General features: G+C 49.0%; 1 protein-coding gene across 2 annotated transcripts in view; it reads left to right on the top strand.

Annotated features, from left to right (window-relative positions):
• The window catches only part of ALDH1L1 (aldehyde dehydrogenase 1 family member L1), an 88,201-nt gene that overhangs the window by 35,701 nt on the left and 25,928 nt on the right, over positions 1 to 26,572 (top strand). For both annotated transcript variants that reach the window (XM_010332006.3, XM_003944131.3), the window contains exons 4-14: positions 142 to 307; positions 2,257 to 2,358; positions 3,048 to 3,137; positions 4,105 to 4,242; positions 6,734 to 6,859; positions 10,296 to 10,387; positions 19,250 to 19,397; positions 20,357 to 20,476; positions 21,575 to 21,702; positions 24,157 to 24,307; positions 25,394 to 25,464. In XM_010332006.3, coding sequence (XP_010330308.2) covers positions 142 to 307; positions 2,257 to 2,358; positions 3,048 to 3,137; positions 4,105 to 4,242; positions 6,734 to 6,859; positions 10,296 to 10,387; positions 19,250 to 19,397; positions 20,357 to 20,476; positions 21,575 to 21,702; positions 24,157 to 24,307; positions 25,394 to 25,464 — 1,332 coding nt within the window. The remainder of the gene's footprint in view (positions 1 to 141; positions 308 to 2,256; positions 2,359 to 3,047; positions 3,138 to 4,104; positions 4,243 to 6,733; positions 6,860 to 10,295; positions 10,388 to 19,249; positions 19,398 to 20,356; positions 20,477 to 21,574; positions 21,703 to 24,156; positions 24,308 to 25,393; positions 25,465 to 26,572) is intronic.

The following is a 26,572-nucleotide window of genomic DNA, read 5'->3' on the forward strand; positions in this document are numbered from 1 at the left end:
CATTTCCTGCTGGAGCCAGTGTCACTCCTCCCCCTGGGGAGAGAGGGCTTCCTGAAGGGTGGCAGGGCCATCGGGCTGCACCTAGGGCAACCTCTGTGGCCCTTCCTCGAGAACTCGGGGTTTCACTCTTTTGCTTCCTAGGACCCTCATTCACGGAGATAAGAAAGGGGGATTTTCCATCTTCTGGGCAGACGATGGTCTGGACACCGGGGACCTTCTGCTGCAGAAGGAGTGCGAGGTGCTCCCGGATGACACCGTGAGCACGCTGTACAACCGCTTCCTCTTCCCAGAAGGCATCAAAGGGATGGTGAGGGCCTGGAGCCGCCCTGCCCTGCCCGCCCCGATGCACCCTCAAGCACCCTCCCTAGACCCAGCCCACTGCTCTTGGAGACCAGGAATCTGTTTCCCAAATTCAGGATTCTAGAGGGAGAGGGCTCTCACTTCAAGGTTTCAGAGGCAGGATTAGGACAAATAGTGTATTGAATTAGGAGGAACTCTTGCTCACAACACGCAGAACCCAACTCAAAAAGCATTTGGCAAAAACGGGACATTTTGGGGCCCATTTAATAGACAAGGCTAAAGGCAGAGATGGGGTCATGCCCTGCTCAATCCAGGAGCTTCAACCATGATGTCATTAGGATTCTATTTCTCTCCCCTTATTGACTCATTGATTCTTCTTTTTTCTGTGTGATTAGCTTCATTCTCAGTTGGGCTGCCCTGAATTAGAGGAAAGATAGCCACTGTAGCTCAAGGATTCTAATGCTTGATTCCAAAGAAAGAGAAACTCACTTTCATCAATCACAAATCAGGGGAGATTCTGACTGGCCAGTTTTTGGGTCTTGTGATCCTCATCAGCCAGTCACCAGCTGGGGTGATGGAATGTTCTGATAAAACACTCTTTCTCTTGGAATTCATCAATCACAAATCAGGGAAGATTCTGATTGGCCGGTTTTGGGGTCATGTGATCCTCATGAACCAATCACTGGCTGAGGTGATATAGTGCTCTGATAGGCTGCCTCAGTCACATGCTTCCTGCTGCAGCAAGCTGAGAAGGCTGTGCCCTGTGGTCACATGGCCTGAGTGGCAGGGCAGCTCAACTACCCTGGCAGGTGGCACTGCTGAGAGGCAGGGTGGCGGGCCATGGGCCTGAGCCAACAGTGGCGGTTGGGGGGTTGGGGAGCGGGGAATCATAGCTGAGGGCTGCTGCCCCTGCCCGGGAGAAGGTTGGCTGGCAGGGCCGGAGGCAAAGGCGCTGTCCATGCAGCGGGTGGGAGGGAGGGAGGCCCTGGGGAGCCCTCGATTTTTGGGAGCAGCAGGAAGGGCAGCCGCAGCATCCACTTTCCCCTCGTCCTCAGTTCACAGCCATTGCCTTTTATTTTTCAGTTATGTTAAACTTGTGTTTGGCACAGACTGACCAGCTCACAAAAGTAGTGAGCAAAGTAAACTTGCTGGAGATTTAGTGGGACAGAGAAGGGGCTTTCCTGTGCTTTCCATGGCAAGCAACTCAAATACTCCTTGAAGCTTCACTGTCCAACAAGGCAGCCGCTAGTCACATATAGCTATTAAATTAATTAAAATGAATTATACTGAAAGATTCAGTTCCCCAGTCTCAGCCACATTCCAAGGCCCCTGGCTACCATGTCCGATCGTGCAGTCTTAGAACTTGTCTATCGCCGTAGAGGGCTCCATCGGGCAGCCCTGCCTCAGACGCTCTGACACCCTTCACTTCCCATTTTTGGCACCTCTCTTCCCTTAGGCTCTCACTCACGTGGACACAGACTTCTTGGCTCTCCTCCCTTTCCCCTGATTCCTTTCCCACCACTTTCCTCTTTCCTATCACAGAGAAACTACTTCCTGCTTCATCTCTGACCTCCAAACTTGCACCTTCAAGCCCACCACAGGGCTCAGGATTCACTCTCCTTACAAGGCAGAGGCTTAGACAGCAACATGGACATCTGTGTCTGTGTTATACCTGCAGAGCTTTACAGTTTATATAATCTGCTAAGATCTCAGAAGATGTAAGATTTATGTAATCTACGCCTTTGCCAGGTAGAGAGGGCAGGTCTGTGGGTGTGCAGCAGGAGTTAGGTTCACACTGACTCCCTTGTTCATGTGACAGGTGTTTCTTGGGTGCCTGCTATGTGCCAGGCAAGTCTGTTCAGTCTGGGGAAGGGTCCAGGCTTACTGTGGGACCCTGGGGCTGGGAGGAAGGCAAGGTCCTCCTGATGGGGATGGCAACCCACCGGATCTCCCCAGGTGCAGGCAGTGAGGCTGATCGCTGAAGGCAAAGCCCCCAGACTCCCTCAGCCTGAGGAAGGAGCCACTTATGAGGGGATTCAGAAGAAGGAGACTGCCAAGGTGAGTACTGGGCTCTTCCCTACCCCAAGCCTGCCTGTGAGCAGACTGGGGATGTAGAGGGCAGCCTGAGGAGGCTGGGGTTCAGCCTGGATGGTGCAGGTTGTAATTCTTTGAGGCCAGAAGAGAGGGAAGCCCAGGTCAGGGATGCTTGAAGAGAGCTGTGGAGGACAAGGCCCATGGCACCTGGGAGGGTAGGGAACAGGGTCCATTTCAGGTTCTTTCCTGTTCTTCTGTAGGAGGAATGGGCATGCAAAGCCCACAGGTAGGGAGAAGATCGGGACTGCCAGCCGTAATGTAAGCAGTCTCCAAGGCAAGACAGTGCGGGTCTCTGGAGCAATAGCCTGTTGGGGAGCCTCAGAGGCCTGTGGGCTGTGTCTCAGCTCATGAGTATGGGGTGCTGTGTTGGGACTTACAGGAGCCCTGCCAGTGAGGAAAGGTGGGTGGGGCCCTATGGGACAGGTCTGAGCTCATTGTGCTGGGGCCTCTGTGTAGGGTCTGAGCCATCTTGACAGCAGCAGTCAGAGAGCACCCAGAACTGGGCACACCAGCTCAGGGACTCCAGCAAGTGTCTAAGAGGAAGCTGATGTTACTGGCTCTCTCACAAGAGCTTGGTCCACTATCCAGATGTCATCAGGGTGGGAGGGGAGTGAGGAGATACCAGCTGAGCACACGCACCTTGCTACCCACAGATCAACTGGGACCAGCCGGCAGAGGCCATTCACAACTGGATCCGTGGGAACGACAAGGTGCCGGGAGCCTGGACAGAGGCCTGTGAACAGGTGTGTCCCTGCATGGCTGGAATCCAGCCATGTGCATTGGTGTATCTCACTGTCCATAAAACTATCACATATGTTTGGACTGGTTGGTATAATAAATAGCTACTTCCCTGGCCCCTATTCCCACTGGGTACTGCCTAACCATCCCAGCCTTTCCCCAGGAATGAGAGACCTACCCAGCCTCCAGTAGCTAAAGGATAGATAGATAGTCCTTCATAGCTGGAGGCCTCCAGGCCCTTGTAGAGCCCCTTGGACCTAGCTGTATTGGTTGAGTCTCATCGTTTGGACTGCAGAAACCCCAGGCCCAGTGCTGGCTCTGACTTGGCCTCAGGCAGGGTGGGGCAGCACATTCAGGACCAGGCATGGGCAGGCCAGATGCTGAATATGGGGAGCCTTGGGGGTCACAGGCTCTAGTGAGGCATCAGGGGTGGCAGGACTGCGTGTGGTGGTCTTTGTGCAAATCTCTAGGGCTATCTTATCCCCCACACAGCCTCATACTGTCCAGACCCCTGATCCCCAGCTGACTGCCTAGACTGTGGCTTGAAGCCTCTCTGCTGTCCTCACCAATGCAGAGCCCTTTGTACTAGCAAATACATCTTCTGATCAAAGGGACCACTGCTTGGCAGCACCCTGAGGGCAGGTGGCCTCTCTCCGTAATGCCTGGAGCACATTCTCCCCTAGTCTGTGCACCTGATGTCTGAGACCATGGGCCAAGGAGAAGGGTCTAATGGGGTACATGAGGTTGAGGCAGACCTGCCATCAGCTCTCTGAGGCCACTGACGCTCCTCCAGGTCCTGTTTGTGCCCCAGGAGGAAGGGCTTCAGAGGTCACATGGGCTTTGAGCTGGCTCCCAGGTCTCAGCTGCCCCTGGTCTCCCTCCCTCCTCCCAGCCCTGCTCAGTCCTGCCTGGGCTGCTGGCTTCAGGGGCTTCTTCTCACCCACTGGCTTTTTCTTTTTCTTCCCTTAACAGAAACTGACATTTTTCAACTCAACACTGAACACTTCAGGCCTGGTGCCCGAGGGAGATACTTTGCCCATTCCAGGAGCCCATCGGCCAGGGGTGGTCACTAAAGCGGGACTCATCCTCTTTGGGAATGATGACAGAATGGTAAGTGTTGTGAGTCACTCGCCTGCTTACGGCTATCCATGCTCCTGTCCTTGGGCTCAAGCCTCACAGGAAGACCCTAGGCTCCTCTGGAGAAATGGAAAAAACCAGACCCAGGAGGGAACACTGAGCCTGCTCTGTCCCTGATTGTCTGGCTGGCCCCGAGCACAGGCTGTCTGAGGCAGTTTACCCACTTCTTTGTTCTGGGAAACTGGGTTCCCTGCTCTTCCTGGCCAGGCATCCGTCTCCAGGCCGAGTGCCCTGTGTGAGTGTCAGGCAACCCAGAATCAGAGCCCTCCCAGGGAGCCTGGGCTCAGGACCTCTCTGGTCTATCAGAGTATCTAAGTACCTCTGGGTGTGGAGTCATTAAGCCTCTGTGCCTCAGCTCCCATCTCTTTGAATGGGGGTGCCGTGGTGACTTAGCAGAGCCTTGGGAGCCATGCCAGCCGCCTGCTCTTGTTATTAGCAGACTACAAATCATGGTACCAGCAAACACTGATTGAGCACCTTTTATGCCAGAACAATTTACATGCATTAAATTTAATCTGGCCAACAACACTATGAGATATGTACAAATATTATATCCTTATAGAGGAGAAAACAGAGATTTAAATAACTTGCCCAGGATCACTCAAGCTAGCCTGTGGCAGAGCTGGGATTCAGACTTTGAAATTCTGGCTCCAAAGCCCTGATGCTGGTGTTGGCCATGGTAGCATCCTGTTAATGTGCACTCTACTACTCCTTCTCACATGAGCAGCCGGGGGTAGGGAGAGGGCAGGTGGGGTCTTCCCACACTGACAGGGTCTGGACAAACCCCATGGGCGTGGTATCCCTAGCCGTGTTGCTGTGTCCTGCCAGCTGGAGTGAGGCATGGCAATGTGGGGACTGGCCTTCACTTGCTCTTGGTGTCCAGTCTGCTGTGCTCCCCTGTCAGAGGGTCTAGGCTGCTGTTGATGTCTCCGGTGTAGTATTTTGATTGGTATATGCAGTTACAAGAGAGTATCTGTCTGAGGGAATGTTCCAGAAAATCATGCCAGGCAGTAAGGGTGGAGGAAAGCAAAGCAAAAGTAAAGGTTCAGGAGAAGTCTAGCCTGGTGCTGCTCTCAGGGTGGGCTTTGGAGTATTAACTGCACCCTCCAATTATACCCACCTGTCCCTACCTCCGCCAGCCTTTGGTTTCAGCAGCTCTGGAGTGGGGTAGAGGACCCACCAGGCATAGTCCCTCGGCCTCTCTGTGTTCAGGAGCTCTTATCCATCCAAAGCAAGCAAGGAGGGGACAGTCCAGGCTGCTGGCATCCAGCCCTTACTGTAGCTGGAGAACAGGGCACCAGCCGCAGGGGTCTGAGCAGGGCACCCACAGCGTCTGCTCAGAGACTGGCAAAGACAGCAATGCAAAGAAGAGCAATTGCCTAAGAGGAAGCTTATCTACCAGCTCTCACAAGAGCTTAGTCCACTGTCCAGAGGTGTTCAGGGTGGGAGGGGAGTGAGGAGAGACCAGCTGAGCACACACACCCTGCTCCTCACAGATCTACCCAGGAGACCCTGGGTTAAAACATCTTTCAGGCACTCCCTGTGGGGTCTGGCTGGGCTTTAGCTTGCAGAAAGCTCCAGAACATCTTCAAAAGGCAGTGGGGCGAGGGTCAGGCCAGGAGGCCCGCTCCAGTTCTGCCAGAGCATGCATAGAGGGTGCCATTCTTACATAGCCACTCTTAACGCATAGAGACATGCACCCATCCATGAGCGTATCCATAACTCTTTTATTACACATATTTTTTCCCTGGCCCCTAACAAAGGCATTTGTTAAAAAACTATTGATAAACAAGCAGGCCCCAAACAATTCAAACATGTTATTAAATACAATAAATCTGAGGCAGACACTAGAGTGTCCCAGAGCCACATGCTGCAGTGAGGGTAGTTCACATCTGGCAGCCAGAATCCCCTTAAACTGATGGCTGGATGCAGGCTCTACCTGGGCTCAGCTTGAAGTGCTGTCCTGAAGCTGTAGACTGCAGGGTCGGCCAAACTTTTTTTCAGCCTCTCCTCTTCTCACCTCTGTGTCCCAGATAGGCATCTGGTGATGGTCTCCAGGTGCTTCTGTGGCGGTTCTGGGAGCTACTGGGTGATTGCAGGATTAGTTGTTTTTCTCAGTTGACTTTCTATGTGGTGCCTGAATGACTTTTTCTTTTTTTGATCCCCAGGAATCCTTTTTTATAGAAGTAATAAAGTCATTACACTTAAAAACAAAGTGAAAGTGTGGTGGGGGTGGGTGATGGAAAATGGAGCAGCTGGGGGTGGCACGAGCTTTGCAGTTTGTGTACCTGGAATGGTGGCCTCCCCACTCTGAACTCCTCATCACAAACCTGGGACTCCCTGCTCCATCCTAATCTGAAGGTTGGAGACAAGGCTGGAGTGCCCAGCACAGCACCCCGTGCGGAACTCCTTCATCACTGTCTCAAGTCTGACCACAGGAACTGTGAAATCCTTCCTTTTGCAGCTGCTGGTGAAGAACATTCAGCTGGAGGATGGCAAAATGATCCCGGCGTCAAACTTCTTTAAGGGGGCAGGCAGCAGTGCCCTTGAGCTGACGGAGGCGGAGCTGGTTATTGCGGAGGCTGTGCGGGTAAGAGGCAACTTGAGGGCTGCCATCCAGTTGGACAGGTTGTGCAGTGCACATGTGTTCTGCAAATCACACTCCCCGGAGTTGGCAGTGCCAGCTTCTGTGGGTGTCTGCATTGGCCCCAGGTGCAGTGTTGGTTCTGTCTTGCCTTGGAGCTTTCTGTTGTCTTCCTGCTCCTCCTTCCTCTGCAGCTGGGGCCCTGGATCTGGCCAGTTCTGTCTGACTCTTCTAAGGGCTCATTGTCAACAGTTAACAAGTGAAACAGAAGCTCCTGGAATATTTCAAAGAGTCAGGTATCAAGCTCATGTCCCTGTGATTAGAATGTAAGCACTGGAGCCTTCCAGAAAGGCTGTGCCAGAGGTAGCATCCCTGACCAGCACAGGCTGCCCGTGAGGCACACCTGGGCTCCAATCCAGCTTTGTCCAAGTGTGATGCTGTAGGGAGCTTTCCTCTCTGAAACTCAGTCTTCTCAACTTGAATTTCCATCCATGCTCACTGCCTGGAATTTGTTCCTGACCCTTCCTGTTCCCTCCCACTGTATTCTTCTCCCCTGGTTGGAGAGTAAAGATCTGCAGGAAGACCTTCAAGAGAGAAGGAACAAGGCCCTAACAGGGCAGAGGCCTCCCTGTGTTCAGGGAGCCGCCATGGGAGGGCACTGGAGCTGGAGCCCAGGGGGTGAGGGGCAGTGTCAGCCAGACACAGCTGGGGACTGTGGGTGTTAACAGCAGATGCAGGGCAGGGCTCAGCAAGGATGGACATGAGGCACTTGTGTGATCCAAAGGCACTGAGAGCCAGTGACTTCCTTACTTGAAAGTGGAATACTTCAAATGTCTGTTTAAAAAAATTCGGATTTATTCCAAAGATATGCCTGGAGCAGTGGCTCTGGCCCTGACTTGGCCTGCCCTGGGGTTGCAGGGCCAGCTGGACAGACAGCCCTCCTGGAGCCCATAGCTGAGTGGCCCTGGTGATGAGCTAGGATCATCTGTTTGTAGATGTAGACCCAAGTCAAAAGATGCTATCTTACAACAGCTGCAGCTGAGTCCTGCATTTGTAAAAAGGGAACAATAAGCCCTTCCTCAGTGGATGTTGTGACTGGTAAAGAAGATAACACACATGAAAAGGTTTAGTTTAGTAGCTGGCATGTTTGAGAAACTCAGTACACCCTGGCAATAAGTCTAAGCATCATCATGAGCGAAGCAGCTATTTCTAGAGTGTTTACTGTGGACACAAGTTCTCAGAAAAGGAATTTGGAGAACAGAGACTTTATTCTAGCAACCAGTTTGCAAATCATGCAAAGGCAGCTTCTGCACTAACAGGAAGGCACATTCCTGAGAACAATGGGAAGGCTGGGGTTTTATAGCAAAAGCACTCACCTAGGTTCCCACATAAAGGAAGGATTGAAACCAGTTCTAATTGGTTGGTACAGCTGAGCCCTGATTGGCTGGTTCAGGTGAGCTCTGAAAGACCCAAAGATAAAAAGGTGCAGATTTTGGGGGAACCCAGATTACATATGTGACCCCCTAGACAGCAAATGACCACTTGGCTCTGTTTTAAATTTAGACCTAGTTAGCTGCTGGAGCTCAATCTGGAAGGATTGGCTCTTTCAGGTTTGCATTTGTTCTCTGTGCATATTCACAGTTTCAGACCCTCCAGGAAGAGCAGTGTGTTTATTCATGATAACAACTCTCTCCCGTAGGTGCCCTCAGTACCTGCAGGTCCCAGCTCTGGAGTCCTGACAAGTAGAGTCTGGGCTGTGGAGGGCTAGGCTCGAATTCTCCAGACGTGCACTGTGCAGACCCCAGGACCATCACTAGAATGGCTATCATTAGCCCTCTTGCTCACAGCTGCACTTGGTCTCCAGGATGTGTGGTCTGGAGACCAATGGGGTAGAAGGGACATGGCCAAGACAACGAGAGGCCAATCTGGGGCTGTGTAGTTACCCAGTGTTGGTGGAGGGGCCTGGCCTGCAGCCGTTCAGCAGAACACTCCAAGAGCCCACTGTGGGCTGCGCAGGTAGTGGGCCACCATCCCCTACTCCCTCCTGAGCTGAGGCTGGGTGGGTGCTGCCTATGGCACAAATGTTGTGTCTGCTGACTCTCCCTGTAGTCCATACTCTCTGCCTGCATCACACACGGAATCCTCACACCACTGCAGTCAGTACCGAAGGGCTGCCTGCGCTTTCATGGCTTGGTGGGCTGTGACTTCGTGGTGCATTCAGTGACCAGTCTGCCACACTGCCCCTCCATGGCTCTACTCCCATGTGATAAGGGCCCTATGTCTTGCAGGTGCCATCCAGCGGTGTACGACTGGTGGCCTCAAGTGGTGTGGTCTGAGGCAGGTAGATCCTGCCAGCAGAGTGGCCAGCGAAGGTTTCAGGGAACAGATGACATAGAAGCTGGACCCTTAAGGATGCCCAGGACTTAAATATTAGTTGGGGGATCGGGGGAAAGTGTTGTCAGCAGGTGAGAGCCCAGCAGAAGCCTGGAGGGGCAGGCAGCAGGTATGTGGCAGACAGTGAGTGGCTTGGTTTACTGTTAATGGTCCCCTGAGGATGGGAAGGGCAGATCCATGACATTTTTCCAAGAAAGAAAGAGGAGAGCCAGAGCCAGGGGTGCTTGTGCCAGGTGTTGGGGGACTGGTTCTGATTGGGCCTGGACCAGCAGCTCATGCCTCACCACCCCCGCCGACCTGGGCCCATGATTAACAATGGCCTGGAGTTCATCCAGAGAGTGGGGACCTGGCCTGGTATTGCTGGGGCCTCTCCTGGCTCCTGTACCACTGGGCCTCACCAGCAGCCTGCCCAGGGAACAATTGTTCCATCTTGACTGCTGGATAGCCTTACTGGGTGCCTTGGCTGGGCGCCCACATCTATAGGGCTGGCTAGCTGGGCACTGCTGCCTTCCATAGGTCCCAGACTCAATCCTTCATAGGACACAGACCAGTTAACATCTCGATGAAGTCAAGACCCAGATCTTCTGAGCCCATCTGTGAGCCTCATAGTCACCCTGAGGCCCACCCTGTCCCCAGCCTGCTGCCGCAACACCTGGCATCGGTGTCACACTGGGGACACCAGACTTGGATGCTGGCACCAAGGCAAGTGGGGCTCAGGTGCAGCTGGGCTCTGCCTTTCTAGTCCCCAACCATGCCAAGAGGCCTGGCACGTCTGTCCTCCACCAGCTGGACTGCCATGGAGAGCCCAGAGAAGCTGAGGGTCGAGGTGAGGTGGGTGTGAGGACAGTGGCCAGCATCAGAGGGGCCTGGGCTGTGGCAGCTCCTTCTCCCCTAGAAGGTGGTTGCTACTGGACCATTAGGTCTCCTGGGAAGAGGCAACATCTTCCAGCCCCAGGCCGTCCATGAGTCTGTTCAGGGGTTGCTGTCCTGGAGTGGCACTTGTCCCCAGCTCCCCTGGGCCACCCTCTCATGAAGCCTTGCTTTGCAGAGTGCTTGGCAGCGGATCCTCCCCAATGTCCTGGAGGTTGAAGACTCCACTGATTTCTTCAAGTCGGGGGCCGCATCTGTGGATGTTGTGAGGTAAGGCAAGGAGTGGAGGGTCCTGTCCAAGGTACTTGGTGCTGTGTCACAAATATCTGCAAAACTGAGCAGCAGGAAACAACCATTTGTTACACTCATGGATCATGTGGGCCAGGTACCCAGGAAGGGCCAGTGTGCAGGTCTCCTGAATGCACACTTGGTAGGGGGCAGCACAAATGAATGGTTGCAGGTCTTCATGAGAATAGTATAAGGGGTGGAGTTGCATGGGGCCTTTCCAGGGAAGTTCTAGGAAGGAATTTGGGAGAAGTTGATGCAGAAGAGCAGGGCCGAGTTCTTGGGGAGGACTGGGGTTATGTATTGTGCTAACCCATTTGTGTTGCGTATCAAAGCACCCCAAAATATCGAAATTCAAACCAACACCATGTCCTTAGCTCACAGTTCTATGGGTCAACAGTTTGTGCTGGGCTCAGCTGATTTGTGTCAGATTCAGTTGCTGTTAGCTGGGCTCACATAAGGGCAGGATCTGCCAAGTCAGCTGGGGCCTGGCTGGTCCTGTGGTGGTGGTGGGTCCCAGGAGGGAGAGCAGGAGCCCAGAGAGGCCTGGGCTCAGAGTTAGCACATCATGTTCATTGCATTCTCTTGGCCAAAATGAGTCATGGAACAGGTCCAGCTTTCAGGGGTGGGGGAAGAAACTCTACCTCTTGCTATCAGGTGCTGCACCTTCACATGGCCAAGGCTGTGACTGCAGGGGTGGGCGCTGTGGCCAGTTTTGCAATCTACCATGCATGTGAGTTGGGGCTGAGTGGGCTAAACTGGGCCTATGTGCTTGGAAACTTTGGGCACTGTGGACCTCTAGTAAGTCAGTGTTAGGCAGTTGCAGTTTAGAATCATTGTTTTGTAAAAAATATGCCAAGAGGAAGAATGTCAGACACCTGAGAGAATGGTGTCCAGAGACCAGGCTGTGCCTTGTGTAGAGCTACTGAGCTGAGGATGCAAAGAAAGCAAAACTGCTTTTCTGTAAATAGTTCAGAATGTATGTCCTTTTTTAAATAAAGAAGGTAGCAAAAACACATAATGCAACATCTCCTCACCCTCTTAAAATTATAACTGTACATTTATTGTTAACTATGAGCACAGTGTTGATCAACAGATCTTTATAGCTTTTTCTAGGACAACTAAACCTTTCTACCCATTGAACAGCCACTTCCCATTTCCTTCTCCCCCTGCCCTGGCAACAGCCATTCTTTCTGCTCTGATGAGCTTGGCTACTCTAATACTTCATACAAGTGGAATCAAGCAGCATTTGTCCTTCTATGACTGGCTTGTTATACTTAGCATAATGTCTTCAAAATTCAGCCCTGTTGTAGCATGTGGCAGGATTGCCTTCTTTTTATGGCTGAATCCTATTTCATTGTACAGATAGACCATATTATCTGCTCATCTGTTGATGGGCATTTGTGTTGTTTCCACGTCTTGGCTGTTGTGAATGAACATGGAAGTGCATGGGAATTTGAGATCCTGATTGCAGTTCTTTTGGGCAAATACCCAACAGTGAGATTCCTGGGTCATATGGTAGTTCTGCTTTTAATTTTTTGAGGAACCTCCATATTGTTCTCCATAGAGGCTGCACTATTTTACATTCCCACCAACAGTGCACAAAGGTTCCTTTCTCCCCATATCCTTGCCAATACTTTTTTCCCTTCCTACCTTCCTTCCTCTCCCCTTTTCTTCTTTCCTTTTGAACAAGAACCATCCCAACAGTGATGAGGTGGTATCTCCTTGTAGTTTTTATTTGCATTTTCCTCATGACTAGTGATGTTAAGCATCTTTTCATATACCTGTTGGTCATTTGTATGTCTTCTTTGGAGAAATGTCTGCTCAAGCCTTGGCCCGTTTGTAAATTGGATTATTTGTTTTGTTTGCTACTGAGTTGTAGGAACTCCTTACACATTTTAGGGATTAACCTCTTATCAGACATATGGTTTGCAGATGTTTTCTCCCATTCCATAGGTTGCTTTTTCACTATGCTGATTGTTTCCTTTGCTTTGCAGAAGCTTTTTACTTTGATGTATATCACTTGTATGTTTTTGCTTTTGTTTCCAGTTCTTTTGGTGTGATATTCAAGAAACCATTGCAAAGACCAATATCATGAAGACTTTCCTCTAGGCTTTCTTCCAGTTTCACAGTTTTGAGTCTTACTTTTAAGTTTTTCATGTGTTTTGAGTTGACTATTTGTGTGTATGGGGCCAGATAAGGATCTGATTTCATTCTTTTGCATGAGGACATCCAGTCTTTCCAACACCATTTGCTGAAGAGACTATCGCTTTCCCGTTGTGTATCCTTGGCACCCTTGTTGAAGATTAGTTGGCCATATAAGTTTAGACTTATTTCGAGGCTATATTGTCCATTGGTCTATAGATCTATGTTTATGCCAGTGTCGTACTACTTTGATTATTGTAGTTTTGTAGTAAATTTTGAAATCAGGAAATGTGAGTCCTCTAACTTTGTTCTTTTTCAGGGTCGTTTTAACTATTCACAGTCCCTTGATATGCCATATGATTTTAAGATAAGTTTTGTAATTTCTGCAAAATATCACTTGGGATTTTAATAGAGTTCGCATAGAAATTGTAGATGACTTTGGGTAGTATTGTCATCTTAACAATATTAAGTTCTCCAGTCCATGAACCCAGACGGCTTTCTATTTATTTAGATCTTCTGTAATTTCTTTCAGCAATGTTTTGTAGTTTTCAGTGTACAACTCTGTTGCCTACTTGGTTAAATTTATTCTTATTTTATTCTTTTGATGCCATTGTAAATTGAATTGTTTTCTTAATTTTCTTTTGGGATTGTTCATTGCTAGTGTATGGAGTTGCAACTGTTTTTTGCATGTTATTTTTGTATCCTGCAATTTTGCTGAATTCCTTTATTATCTCTAACAGTTTTTTGAAGGTCCAGAATATTTAAGGTTTTCTTTTTCTGTTTTTTAGACAGGATCTTGCTCTGTCACTCAGGATGGAGCAGTGGTGTGATCATAGCCCACTGCAGCCTCAAATTCCTGGGGTCAAGTGATCCTCCCGCCTAAGCCTCCTGATGAGCTGGGACTCCAGACATGCACCACTACACCCAGCTAACTCAAAACAATTTTTTGTACAGACAAGGTCTTGCTATGTTGCCTAGGCTGATTTTGAACTCCTGGGTTCAAATGATCTTCCCACCTTGACCTCCCAAAGTGCTGGAATTACAGGGTGAGGTATTGCACCTGGCCCATTTAAGGATTTCTATGTATAAAATCATGTTATCTGTGAAGGGATGTGATTTAACTTCTTCCTTCACAATTTGGATTAATGTTTCTTTCTTGCCTAATTGCCCTGGCTGGAGCTTCCAGTGCAATAGTCTCCCCTTATTTGTGGTTTTGCTTTCTGTAATTTAAGTTACCCATGGTCAATCATGGTTGGAAACTATTAAGTGGAAAATTCCAGAAATAAATAATTCATATGTTTTTAAATTGTGCACCATTTGATAGAATGATGAAATCTCATGCTGTCCTGCTGTATCTCACCTGATATGTGAATCATCCCTTTAACCATGGTGTATACACTGCCCGCCCATTAGTCACTTAGTAGTCACTGATGTTATCAGAAAAAGTGTAAAATATACAGATGGTCCCAGACTTATGATGTTTCAACTCAGGATTTTTTGACTTTACAATGATGTAGACATGATACAAATTCAGTAAAAATTATACTTTGTGTAACCCATATAAAATTCTGTTTTTCACTTTCAATATAGTATTCAATAAATTGTATGAGATATTTAAAACTTTAGTACAAAATAGGGTTTACGTTAGATGAGTGTTCCCAACTGTAGGTTAATGTAAATGTTCTGAGAACATTTAAGTTTAGCCTAAGCTAAGCTCTGCTGTTCAGCATGTTAGGGATATTAAATGCATTTTCCACTTACCAACATTTTCAATTTATAATGGGTTTTTGGAATGTAACCCTATCATAAGTGAAGAAGCACAGTGTAGGGTTCAGCCCATTATTTGGTTTCAGGCATTCACTGGAAGCCTTGGAACAACCCCCTACCCCTCCGGCCCAAGTATAAGAAGGGACTATTATATTGAATGGAAGTGGTGAAAGCAAGCATCCTCATTTTGCTGCTGATCTCAGGGGAAAGGCTTTCAGTCACCATGGAGTATGTTAGATGTGGGTTTTTCAAATATGGCCTTTTTTATAGAGAATATTTCCTTCTGTTCTTAGTTTGAGGGCTTATTAATCAAAAAAGGATATTGAATTTTGTCAGATTCTTTTTTCTGCATTAAATGAGATGACCATGTGTTTTTCTCTTTATTCCATTAATGTGGCATATTATACTGATTGATTTTCATAGGTGAACTATCCTTGCATTCTGAGAATTAATCCTACTTGGTCATGGTATGTAATCTTCTTAAAATGCTGCTGAAATCAGTTTGCTAGCATTCTGTTGAGGATTTTTGCATCAGTTTTTATAAGGGATATTGATCTGTAATTTTCTTTTGTTACAGGTTTGGCTTGCTTTGGTGTCAGGGTAAATGCTGAACTTATGGACAGAGTTGAGGATGTATTCTCTCTTCGGTTTTTTGGAAGAGTCTGAGAAAAATTGGTGTTAATTTCCTTTCAAATATTTGGTAGAATTCACCAGTGAAACCATTCAGCCCTGGGCTTTTCTTTGCTGGAAAGATTTTGATTACTGATTCAGTTTCCTTACTAGTTACATATCTATCCAAATTTTCTGTTTCTCCATGAGTGAGTTTTGATAGATTGTGTGTTTCTGGGAATTTGTTCACTTTACCTAGTTATCATTTATCATATATTTTCTTATGATGCTTTTTATTTCTGTAAAATTGGTATGTTTCCCTTTATTTCTGATTCTAGTTATTTGAGCCTTCACTTTTTGTTTCTTGGTCAGTCCAGCTAAAGGTTTGTTAATTTTGTTGGTATTTTCAAGAAATCAAAATATGATTTTGTTGATTTTCTGTATTGTTTTTCTATTCTCTGTTTCATTTATCTCTGTTCTAACCTTAATTATTCCTTCCTTCTACTAGTTTTGAGTTTAGATTACTTTTTAATCTAGTTATTTAAGGTGTACAGCTTAGGTAACTGATCTGAGGTCTTTATTCTTTTCTAATGAATGTATTTACACCTGTAAACATCTTCCTTAGCACTACTTTTCCTACATCTTATAAGTTTTGATATGTTATGTTTTTATTTTCCTTTGACTAAAAGTATTTTCTAGTTTCTCTTGTGTTTTCTTCTTTAACCCATTGGTTTTTTAAGAGTGTGCTAGTTCATTTTCATATATTTGTGGGTTTTCCAGTTTTCCTTCTGTTACTGATTTCTAGTCTCGTTCCATTTTGATTAGGAAAGATACTTTGTAAGATTTCAGTATTTTTACATGTATTAAGACTTACTGTGTAGCCTAAAAAATGGTTTATCCTGAAGACTGTTCCATGTGCTCTTGAGAAGAATGTGTGTTCTGCTCTTCTTGAACAGTGTTTTTCCTATGTCTGATTGGTTTGTGGTGTTCAGGTGTCTTATTCTTGAATATATTATTGAAAGTTGGGCATCTAAGTATCTAACTACTAGAAAAATTAATTTTTGCTTCACATATTTTGGGGCTGTGTTAGGTGTGTATGAATTTATAATCATTATATCCTCTTGCAGCATCAGACCTTGTTATCAATATAATATCCTTCTTTGTCTCTTGTAAACTTGTTAGATTTAAAGTCTATTTTATGTTACTATTTGCATGGAATGTTTTCTCTATCCTTCTACTTCCAGCTCTTTTGTATCCTTATATCTAAGTGATTCTCTTGTAGCATATGTATGGATGTTGAGTTTTATTTAGTCATCCAATTTGTTCTCATGTTTAAACTTTAAAGTAGATTAAACTGGAGAGTTTAATGCATTTGCATTTAACTTGCTTACAAATAAATAAAGATTTATTTCTGCCATTTGTTTTCTGCCTGTCTTATTTTTTTGTCCTCAGTTCCTGTATACTGTCCTTTTTTGTGTTTGGTATTTTTTTGTAGTGTATGACTTTGATTCCCTTCTTTAATTGTATGTTTTTTAGTTATTTCAGGGTTGTTACTTGGGGATTATAATTAACATGTTAAATTTATAACAAGGTAGTTTGAATAATATCAACCCAGCTTCAATAGTATAAAATCATTCTCATTCTATACATCTCTTTTCCTTCCCATTTATAGTATTACTGTCACAATGTACATTTTTATACATTGTATACCCATTAATATATATTTAAAATTATTGTTTTGTTCACTTGCCTATTCTTATATAGGAAAAAAAGAGAAGTTACAAACCACATTAAAAATACAAGTATAGAGAAACTGAGGAACAAAAAAAATAAGACATGCAAAAAACAAATGGCAGAAATAAATAAACAGAGAAAGACTCTTCTCAGTATTTCTTCTAGCTCAGGTTTACTGCTAATGAATTTCTTCAGCCTTTGTTTCTATGGTAATATCTTAATTTCTCTTTCATTCTTGAAAGATAGTTTTGATGGATATAGAATTCTTGGTTGCCATTTTTCCCCAGAACTTTTAATATGTTATCCAGCTGCTTTCTGTCCTTTAAGGTGTTTTAGTGGAAGTTAGCTTTTAATCTTATCAAAGATCCCTTGTATATAACAAGCCACTTCTCTCTTGCTACTGTCCAAATTATTTATCTGTCTCTGGGTTTCAGCAAGTTGGGTATAATGTGCCTTGGTGTTGATCTCTTTGAGTGTATCCTTCTTGGACTTCATTGAATGTATTAGATGTGTATATCCATATCTTTGCTCATGTTTGGGAACTTTGGGGCCATTATTTCTCCAAATAAATTTTTTTTCTGCCTTTTTCTCTTTTTTCTCTCTGGAGTTCCTATGAGTATGTTGTTATGTTTCATGGTATCCTATAAATCCTACAGGCTCTTTTCATTTTTCTTCATTCTTTTTTCTTTCTGCTTCTCAGACTGAATAATTTCAACTCTGCTCATCTTTCCTTCAGCCTGCTCAAAACTACTGTTGAACCCCTTTAGTGAGTTTTTTGTTTGTTTCAGTTATTGTACTTGCCAGCTCAAGAATTTGTGCTTGACTTCTTATAGTTCGGGTCACTTTATTGATATTCTCATTTTGTTCACACATCGTTTTCTTGATTTCCTTTAGTTTTTGTTCATAATTTTCTTTAGTTCATTGAAAATATTTAAGGCATTTGACATAATCTCTTTGACCAATAATTACAATATCTGATCTTCCTCGGGAATACATTCTTTGAAATTCTTTTTTGTTCCTGTGAATGGGCTCTTCTTTCCTATTTCTTCATGTGTTTTATAGATCTTTCTTGGTCATAACTGGACATTTTGAATGTTATGTTGTGGTAATTCTGGAAATATATTTCTCTCACTTATTAGGGATTATTAATCTTCCTTGTTGAGGGCTGGAGCCATCTGTTTGTGAATTTTCCAAATCATTTTTGCAAGGTGTGTTCCTTGTTGTATGCTGTCATTGAATTTTCTGTTCCATTGTTCCTGTAGTCAGCCAGTGACCTGACAAAGATTTCCATAAATGTCCGGCTACCAAAGTGGAGAGAAAGTATTGCCTTTCAAAATCTCCTGGAAGCTACTTCAGCCTGCGAGGGTTGAAACAGTGACTGTCAGCCTTTATGACAGCCTGTCAGCAATTGAAAGGAATATCTATGCTCATGACACAGTGCTGGTGGTTGGAGGACAAGGTCCCTATTGCCCACCTTGGCTTCAACAAGCTGTATCTGGAATATGACCCAGCCTTGCTTAAGCTTTCTGTGGCAGAGGTGGGAGGTGGCAGGTGCCAACCAATAGCTTATGAGAGGCTGAAATTCACTGGAAATGATTGACATTTACCAGCTTCTTCACCAGTCTTTCTCCTTGGTGCTGAAAGCATTTGACTAGACCCAGATCTCCAACATATTTGATTTATATAAATTCCATAGTTATTTAGGTAAGGGGATGTATTTTCAGAGCTTCCTGTTCTGCTGTCTGCTGTCTAGACATAGGCTTTTATTTCTTTTGGATAAATACTTAAGAGTGAAATGGGAAATATGTTTAATTCTTTATAAACTGCTAAACTGCTTTGCAAAGTGGTAGTACCATTTACATCCCCACCAGCAGTGTGTGCGAGCTGCAGTTGCTCAGTGTACTGTATCTTTCCCAGTAGTAGGAATGGTCAGGCTTTTAAACTTTAGACATTCTAACAAATATGCAGCTACATTTCACTGTGGTTTTAATTTGTATTTCCCCAGTGGCTAATGATGTTGAGCATCTTGTCATATTCTTATTTGCCATCCATATTTTTCCTTTGGAGAGTCATCTGTTCAATCTTTTGCTCATTTTTAATTAGGTTGTTTGCTTTCTTAGTATTGAGTTTTCAGGGTTCTTTATATATTCTGAATACAAGTTCTTTATCAGATAATGTGATTTGGAAATGTTTTCTTCCAATTTGTGGTTTGTATTTTTATTCTTTTAACAGAATTTTTTGGAGATTATTGTTAATCTACTAATTATTTTTATAAGGTGGGTTGTCATATTTACTCCTCACAAAATAACAGAAGAGCTATCATTACTTCTGTTTTACAGGTGAAGAAATTAAGGCTTAGAGGAGTTAGTCAGTTTGCCCCAGGCCACAAATTAGAAAGTGATGGAGTGAGGATTTGGACCCAGGGCCATCTGAGTCCACAGCCTGGGCCCTTTCCCCCACTTCTGGGCTCATGGCTAGCCCCCAGTGCTGGGATGGGCCTCTTGGGGTGTTTGGTGCCACTGCTGCTGCTGCTGGCAATGCAGGCCTGCTGATCCCTTCCTGTGTCCCCATCTTTCCATCTCCTTCCTCCAGGCTGGTGGAGGAAGTGAAGGAGCTGTGTGATGGCCTGGAGTTAGAAAACGAAGATGTGTACATGGCATCCACCTTTGGGGACTTCACCCAGCTGTTAGTGAGGAAGCTGCGAGGGGACGATGAGGAGGGCGAGTGCAGCATTGACTACGTGAGTGCTGGGCCCTCCCTGTAGCAGGCCCTGCAGACCCCTCTGGCAGCTGCATCTGTGACAACCTAAGACAAGGGAAGAAACCTGGGCATTCAGAAAGCCAGGGCCTCAGGAGCCCACCTTTCCATTTCTCATGCTCTCCGTGCACCTGGGATAGCCTGGGGACCTTGGTACAGTGAGGCAGGCTTAGCGGAGGATGTTGCTGTCTGATGCTCAGGACATGGGCCAAACCCTGAGTCCCAACGCATGTGATCAGGATACTAAGAAGAGACTTCTAGTTCCCAGTAAGGAAACAAATGATCCTACATATTCAACTTGTGCGTATGGAAGCATGATAAGTAATTGAAAATCTATTTTTTAAAGAGATTATTAAGAAATCTTCCCCGAGCTATCATTATAGACTGCCAACTCCCATAGGAATGGACTTTGGCATAGTTTGTTTGGCTGGTAGATTGGAACAAAAGTGGGTGAAGAAAGCACAGGGGACCAAGGTGGACCCCGGAGTGTCCTTGGGATTGAGGACAAACAACTGATGAACATATTTCAGAAGGAGGATGGTATCCCAGAAGTGCCTGCATTCAGAGAGGAATTGCCAATCCATAGGGACATGAGTGGTGGCTGGTGGCATGTCTGGTGGCTACCAAGAGCCTCACTACCCACTGGCATTTCCTCTGTGCTGAGAGTCCTCTCTGCCCTGCCCTGAGGAAGCTGAGGAGCCAGCCCAAGGCCGCACAGGGAGTAGGTGGAAGCGCTGGGCTCCCACCAGGCAGCCTGACTGCAGAGCCTGTCCATCATCTCTCCCCTGCTGTCCTTTGTTTCTCAGCTGCTGCCCACATGCAGCTCTGGAGCCCCAGGAGGCCCCTGGGAAGTGTGCCTGTGTGTTGCTTTGCAGCTGTCTGTGTGTGCCTCCTGTACCCCGTGTGGGTTTGTGCTTGTGACTGGGTCCCTTCTTCTTCCAGGTGGAAATGGCGGTGAACAAGCGCACCCTCCACATGCCCCACCAGCTTTTCATTGGGGGGGCGTTCATGGATGCTGAGGGTGCCAAGACCTTTGAGACCATCAATCCCACCGATGGAAGTGTAAGTGCAGGCCCAGCGCCCCTTCCCCACATTCCCCAGCCTTACCAACCTTCCCCCCTAACCCTACTGGCATCTGCGGGTCCTGACCCTGAGGGCCCCTGCTTGGACATGTGCCTTTGAGAGGGATGAGAAAGGATACCAGTTCATTTCCAGCCCACCCTATTGGAGTGGTGCGGAGAGGAGGTGCAGGGTGGTGGCAGGAGACAGGAGGGCTCTGAAGGGTCTTACACCTGCTTCAGAGACTGGGAACAGGGTTCCTCCTCCCCAGTAGGAAGAAACGAGGCCATTGCTACACCTCTACACTTCATCAGTAGCCCCAGCATGGGTCTCGCCTTGTCTAATACTTGAACTGTCCACCACTGGGACATTCATCCTTGAGTTGAATCCCGTGTTTGCCACTCTCTCTTGACTGTGACCTTGGGGCGTGATGAGTCAATGCACGCCTATGGTAGATACACAGATGGGCATATCTGAAATGTGGGTCTCGAAGCAGAGCTTGCTCTTGTGGCTGCACACTGATGTTTTTCTATCCTGTCCATCCTGTAGCATCTGCTGAATCCTTGCAGAATACAGAGAGTATACTCAAAAATAATCATTTGAGGGAGTTAAAGACTGATCTTCAAAGGGACAGGCAGGGGGTAGGGACACAGATAGGACAGTGCAGTGCCCTTGGGATGGACCATCAGGAAGGGCTAAGGATGGGGCCTTGGCAGAAGGGGCGAGGCTGTCTGTGGTGGCAGACAGGAGGGGCTGCCTTTGCCCTCTCACCCCGGGATCTCACTGGCTTCCCTCAACACACCCAGCAGGCACAAGTTGAGAGAGCCTGCATGGGTGGCACACTCAGGGCAGGAACAGGGTGGGGGCCCTGGGGTTTAGACACACAAACAGCCTTCTCCCAGAAAGACCTGTCTTCTCTTCCTGTGTAAGCCCTCCCAGGGCTGTCCTTTGGCCATGCTTCCCCTCCACGCCTGCCTACGTGGCCAGGGGAAGCATGGCCAAAGCACAAGAGGAAGCCTAGGAGGAAGCTGGGGAAGTGGGCAGGGGGTCTGTGTGCAGCTGGCTGAGGGAAAACTAGTCACAGCTCTGCTTTTGCTACAGGTCATCTGCCAGGTATCCCTGGCCCAAGTCACCGATGTCGACAAAGCAGTGGCCGCAGCCAAGGATGCCTTTGAGAATGGACTGTGGGGGAAGATCAGCGCACGGGACCGGGGCCGGCTGCTGTACAGGTGGGAGCTCAGCATGTGCCTGCCAGCCACTGCCACCATCAACTTGGGTGGGGCCGGGGGGTGCTTTTGCAAAGGCCTCTTTACCTGCCAGGATGAGGTGGGTCCTAGGGACACCATGGAACCAAGGCCATCAGATGGACCAGGCTGGGGCTCCTTGCCTGAGGCTCAGAAAAGTTTTCTCAGAGGAAGGGACATGAGAAACACGAGGTGTTGCAGCAGAGTGGCCTCAGGGGAGGTGCCTGGTGGAGGTGAGGATGTACGCAAGCCAAGGGCTGCTTCTGAAGTAGGCGCAGGCTGGGCCTCCCAGGCAGACACAGCACTGCCCTCGCCAGCCTGCGCCGAAGGAGACTCAGCTCCTGCACGCAGAAGACAACAAGGACCAGGGAGGAGCTGGCCTGGTCTCTGCTTGCTCAGCCTGGCTCTGGCTGCTGGAATCCACAGGTCTCACATTTTCTTTTCTTTTTAATTTTAAGCCAGGGAGGAAGGGACCTTCTCTCCTTAGTTCCAGTTCAGATGTGTTAGGCAAAGACTTGTGATGATGACTTTAGCTTATCACTGTAGAGTGACAGGGAGGCCCAGAAAAGAGATTGTACAACCCTGGAACCACAGGGCCTTGGGGGAAGGAGCAGTCACCCTCGCAGAGGTGAGATGATGTTCCCAAAAGAAGGGAGGGTACAGGCAGATGAACCCAGAGCACAGGCATCTCAGGGGCTGGCTCTTTCACTGGGTCCTGGGAAGCTCTAGAGTTGTGAAGCCCAGTTATGGCAAGGTCCCAGTGAGGTTCCTCACCTGGCAGGAGAGACCCTGCCTTGGCCTTGCAGTCAGAATGGCTCTGTTTCTATTATACTCCAGAGGCCAGAAAAGCCAGGGCAGCCCAGCAGCAGGAAATGAGAGAGAGGGGCCTCCATGGTTTGCAAAACCAAGTGGAGATTAGGATTGGGGCAGGGAGGGCTGTGGGAGCTGGCATGCCCAGCCTTTCGTAGGTTCCTGTCCCCTTTGCAAGCCCCTCAATTCTGGAAAGGCACTTGCCATGCCCAGCAGTCCCTAGAGCTCCTGGAAGTCAGGGAGAGCTGTGAAACAGGCATGCCAGGTGGAGGGAGAGCCTCTGGCCTGGGCCCTGCAGACCTTTGGTAGACTGTGTGGCCGACAGCGTATGTGAAGTTCCTCCCTTGGCCTCTGCTGCCAGCTGGTGGCTTGTATCGTAACAGCTCCTACTTACCCACAATGACAGTGAGGGAGGCACCCTGGCAGGGGTAAGTGGACCAGTTCCTGTCCTATACAAGCTCTCAGACCCCTTGGAGACCTGGTGGTGCCCATTGCTGGTTCTGCCTCAGCTCAGCATGACAGAGGCTGGGTCTAGATGTCCCGGAGGGGCAGAACAGGATTTCCCAGATAAATGGCCACAGAGCACCCTGTCAGGGTGGTGGGACCACCATGGGTGTTAGAGAACAAGAAAGGCACTGCAGGAATCAGACATTACACAGTTGTGGAAGCTGGAAAGAAGGGCCAGAGAGAGATTTAAAGAAGGTTCCTAGGCAGTCCCACGAACTCCTGGTGGACAGGATAGAACCTCCAGGGGGCAGAAGCAGCCATATCCAGCTGCCAAGCAGAGCCACAAAGAGGAGCCTACTCTTTGTGGGAAAGATTGTGGGGAGCTGCTGGCTCTGTCCAACTGTGGTCCACGGTTGAGGATCTGGCAGTGGTCCAGGCTGCTGATGGTCAGTAGGGCCGGCTGAGCCTGCTGGACACCCCTGCATCTGCCCTGCAGATCTTCAGAGGGAGATGGCAGCAGCTTTACTTCTCCTGCACTGCTACCCTGGCACCCAGGGACTGGGCTCTGGGGAGCACAGGTGCCAGGGTGTCAATTCAGCAGCCTACCTGAATTGACAATAGAATAGTCCCACAAGGCAGCCTCTCAGAGCTTCCCGAAGACAGGAAAAGTGGGCCTCTTGGGCGGTGACCCCTTTGCTGTCTGCAGCAAGTAGGTGAATGCCTCTGCAGGATAATTTCAGGGGAACTGGATAAAGTAGTGTGTCGACAGATACTTCAGGAAGGAAGGGAGGGAAGAGCAAGGAAAGGAGAGAGCATGCCAAGGTCGGGTTGCCTTCCCTTGATTCTGATGGATGTGCAGCTATGGGAAGCCTGGGAGTTACAAGGTTGCCCCTCTCATTCCCTAGGGGAAGGGTGGCCAGGGAAAGTGGAGCCCACCGGCCCAGAGCAAACTCAGCCTTGCAGACAGGCAGCTCAGCTCGGCTGACAGAGGGTGTCAGCCTCACAACCATCCGGTGGAGCAAACGGTGCCAGCCCATTGCATGAAATGGAGGTCCGCACATCTGAGAGTGGCAGACCTGGGGTGGGTGGCAGGCCCCTGCCTTCTTTAAGAAGGGCCTCGTGAGGACAGATGAGGCTGTGCCAGGCCCGAGCCTACTTACCACCTGCCCTCCCCCTGGCCAGGTTGGCGGATCTCATGGAGCAGCACCAGGAGGAGCTGGCTACCATCGAGGCCCTGGATGCGGGTGCCGTCTACACACTGGCCCTGAAGACCCACGTGGGGATGTCCATCCAGACCTTCCGCTACTTTGCTGGCTGGTGCGACAAGATCCAGGTGGGTCCCAGGCTCCCGCCCAGTGTGAGCACACACAGACTGGCCCGGCAGTTTAGGGGACTCCAAGGGCAGCACAGTAGTCTGCGTGCTGCACCGTAAATGACTACAACTGCGTGGCTTGGAACAACACCCGTTTATTAGCTTGTGGTTCTGCAGGTGAGAATTCCAGGCAGGCTGGGGTCTCAAATGGCGAGGTCTTCCATGCCGAGGTCTCAAAAGGCCAAAGCTAAGGCATTGGCTGGACTGGGCCTTAACTGGATGCCCTGGGGCAGAACTTGCATCCAGGTGAGTTCTGGTGCTGACAGAGCTCAGTTCCATGTGGTTGCAGGGCTGAGGGTGCAGGTCCTTCCTGGCTGCAGGTCCCTGCTCAAGATGCTCTGTCTCCCAGAGGCAGCAGATCACTCTCGGGCTTGGGATCCCTGTGACACTCTCTTCTGCCTGTTTTTCTAGGGATTGCTGTGGTTGTTCTGGGTTTGTGGGCACCATACCCCCACCCTAAGTCAACAGGGACAGTCAACACCATCACAGGAGGGAGTGCTCACTGTATCTTCAGGCCCTTGCCATCAGTTGTGGAACCTGAAGGCCATTTGTGGAGGCTCTCTGGGGAGACCCATCTTTGCAGGGCTCACGGCATCTCTGCCAGATCTGGGCTCCATGGTTCCTTCTCTCCACCAGGACATGACAGCGAGGAGGGAGGTGGGCTGTCTGGTGCCCACTCCCACTCTGCTGCCGTGTAGCAGCTGGCCCCAGGCCTGGGCCTCCTACACATGCTTAACTGCTTAGAGCTGAGGGGAGGGGCGGGCACCCGGCCCCACCCCCACCTTTATCTTTTCTTGCTTGAGTGTCAAAGCTAGAGGCCTCGCTGGTACCAGGACCAGCTTCCTGCCCAAGGGCTCTGCCTGCCAGGCTCAGGGTGGAGCAAACTTCCTGCCCCTCTGGCTGCCCCCCTGCCTATCTCTCAAGCCTCAGGTCACACCAAAGCTGGTGGCTTTAACTTCCTCCCAGAGCCCCTGGTGGAGGCTGGCTGCCCAGGGGAAGAGGGGTGTATCCTGGGCCCCTGAGTGACTGCCTCTGTGCCTCTTCCAGGGGTCCACCATCCCCATCAACCAGGCCAGACCCAACCGCAACCTGACCTTGACCAGGAAGGAGCCTGTCGGGTGAGTCCCTGCCCAGGGCAAGGTGCAGCCTAACAGTGCTTTCCATGCAGTACATGGGACTGCAGGACGGCCTGCAGGAGCTCACGGCACCCTTGTGCATGTGTTTATCAAACAGCCATCCGTGTGCTTCTAGAGCACCTGCTCCGTGCCAGGCACTGCTGTAAGAACTTGAGGACAATTGTATTTAATCCGCCAGTGACACTGGATCAGTCAGGCCCAGGGTGGGAAACAAGGGTAAACCCAAAAAACATCCAAAATGGGCATGTTGAGGTCAGTGTTCATAAAGATGAGGAACTCCTGCACAGCACCGAGGAACAGGAAACAGAATGAAGGAGGAACAGGCAGAGGATGAGAACCGCTCAGCAGGAAGAGTGCAGACCCCACCGACACCAAGTGCGTAGGAACTAGGAAGGGAACCCGGCATGAGGTGCCTCACCTCGACACCCAGTGGCCCCAGGGCAGGGGTGGGGAGAAGGGCCTGGAACACAGCCACAGAGCTCTGGGTTTTCCCCTGCCAGAGGAAACTGAGCAGTGACCACTTGAGGCCATACATGCTCACTTGGCCCCAGTCCTGGTGAGTCACTCACATGCGTGCCCAAGGAGGCTCACCCAAGAGTGCATGGCCACTATGCTTGGTCAGTGACAGCAAACACCAGAGCAGCAGGTGCTGGAGAAGCCCTGATCCATGATCTGCTCTGGGGATGTGCCTGCAATCAGACCTAGAGAGCCCCAGCCCTGGGTCCACGCTCACTGTTCCTGCACGAGTTGCCAGAGGAGGACCTGACCAGGGTGACCCAGCAGGGCCCAGCTGCCACCAGCACCACAGTCATTCCCACAGGCTCTGTGTGCCTTGCAGGGTGGGGGACCTCACAGCTGTGGGCGTGGCCAAAGGTCCCTCAGTTCCACCTGAACGTTGGAGTGTTTGCAAGGAGAACATGCTCCAATGTCACTGTGCCACTGACAGCTCATGCAGATGAACAACCAAGTCCTCAAGCACAAGCCGGAGGAAGCTCTTGTGGGAAAGGGATCTGTGCACCAGGAAACCTCTCATCCTGGAGCCCCAGGGAGGAGCCAGGATGGGGGTGGAGGCATCGCCTCCAGGGTCCCC

This window comes from Saimiri boliviensis, chromosome 8 (genome assembly GCF_048565385.1).
Source record: "Saimiri boliviensis isolate mSaiBol1 chromosome 8, mSaiBol1.pri, whole genome shotgun sequence".
NCBI classification, from domain to species: Eukaryota; Metazoa; Chordata; class Mammalia; order Primates; family Cebidae; genus Saimiri; species Saimiri boliviensis.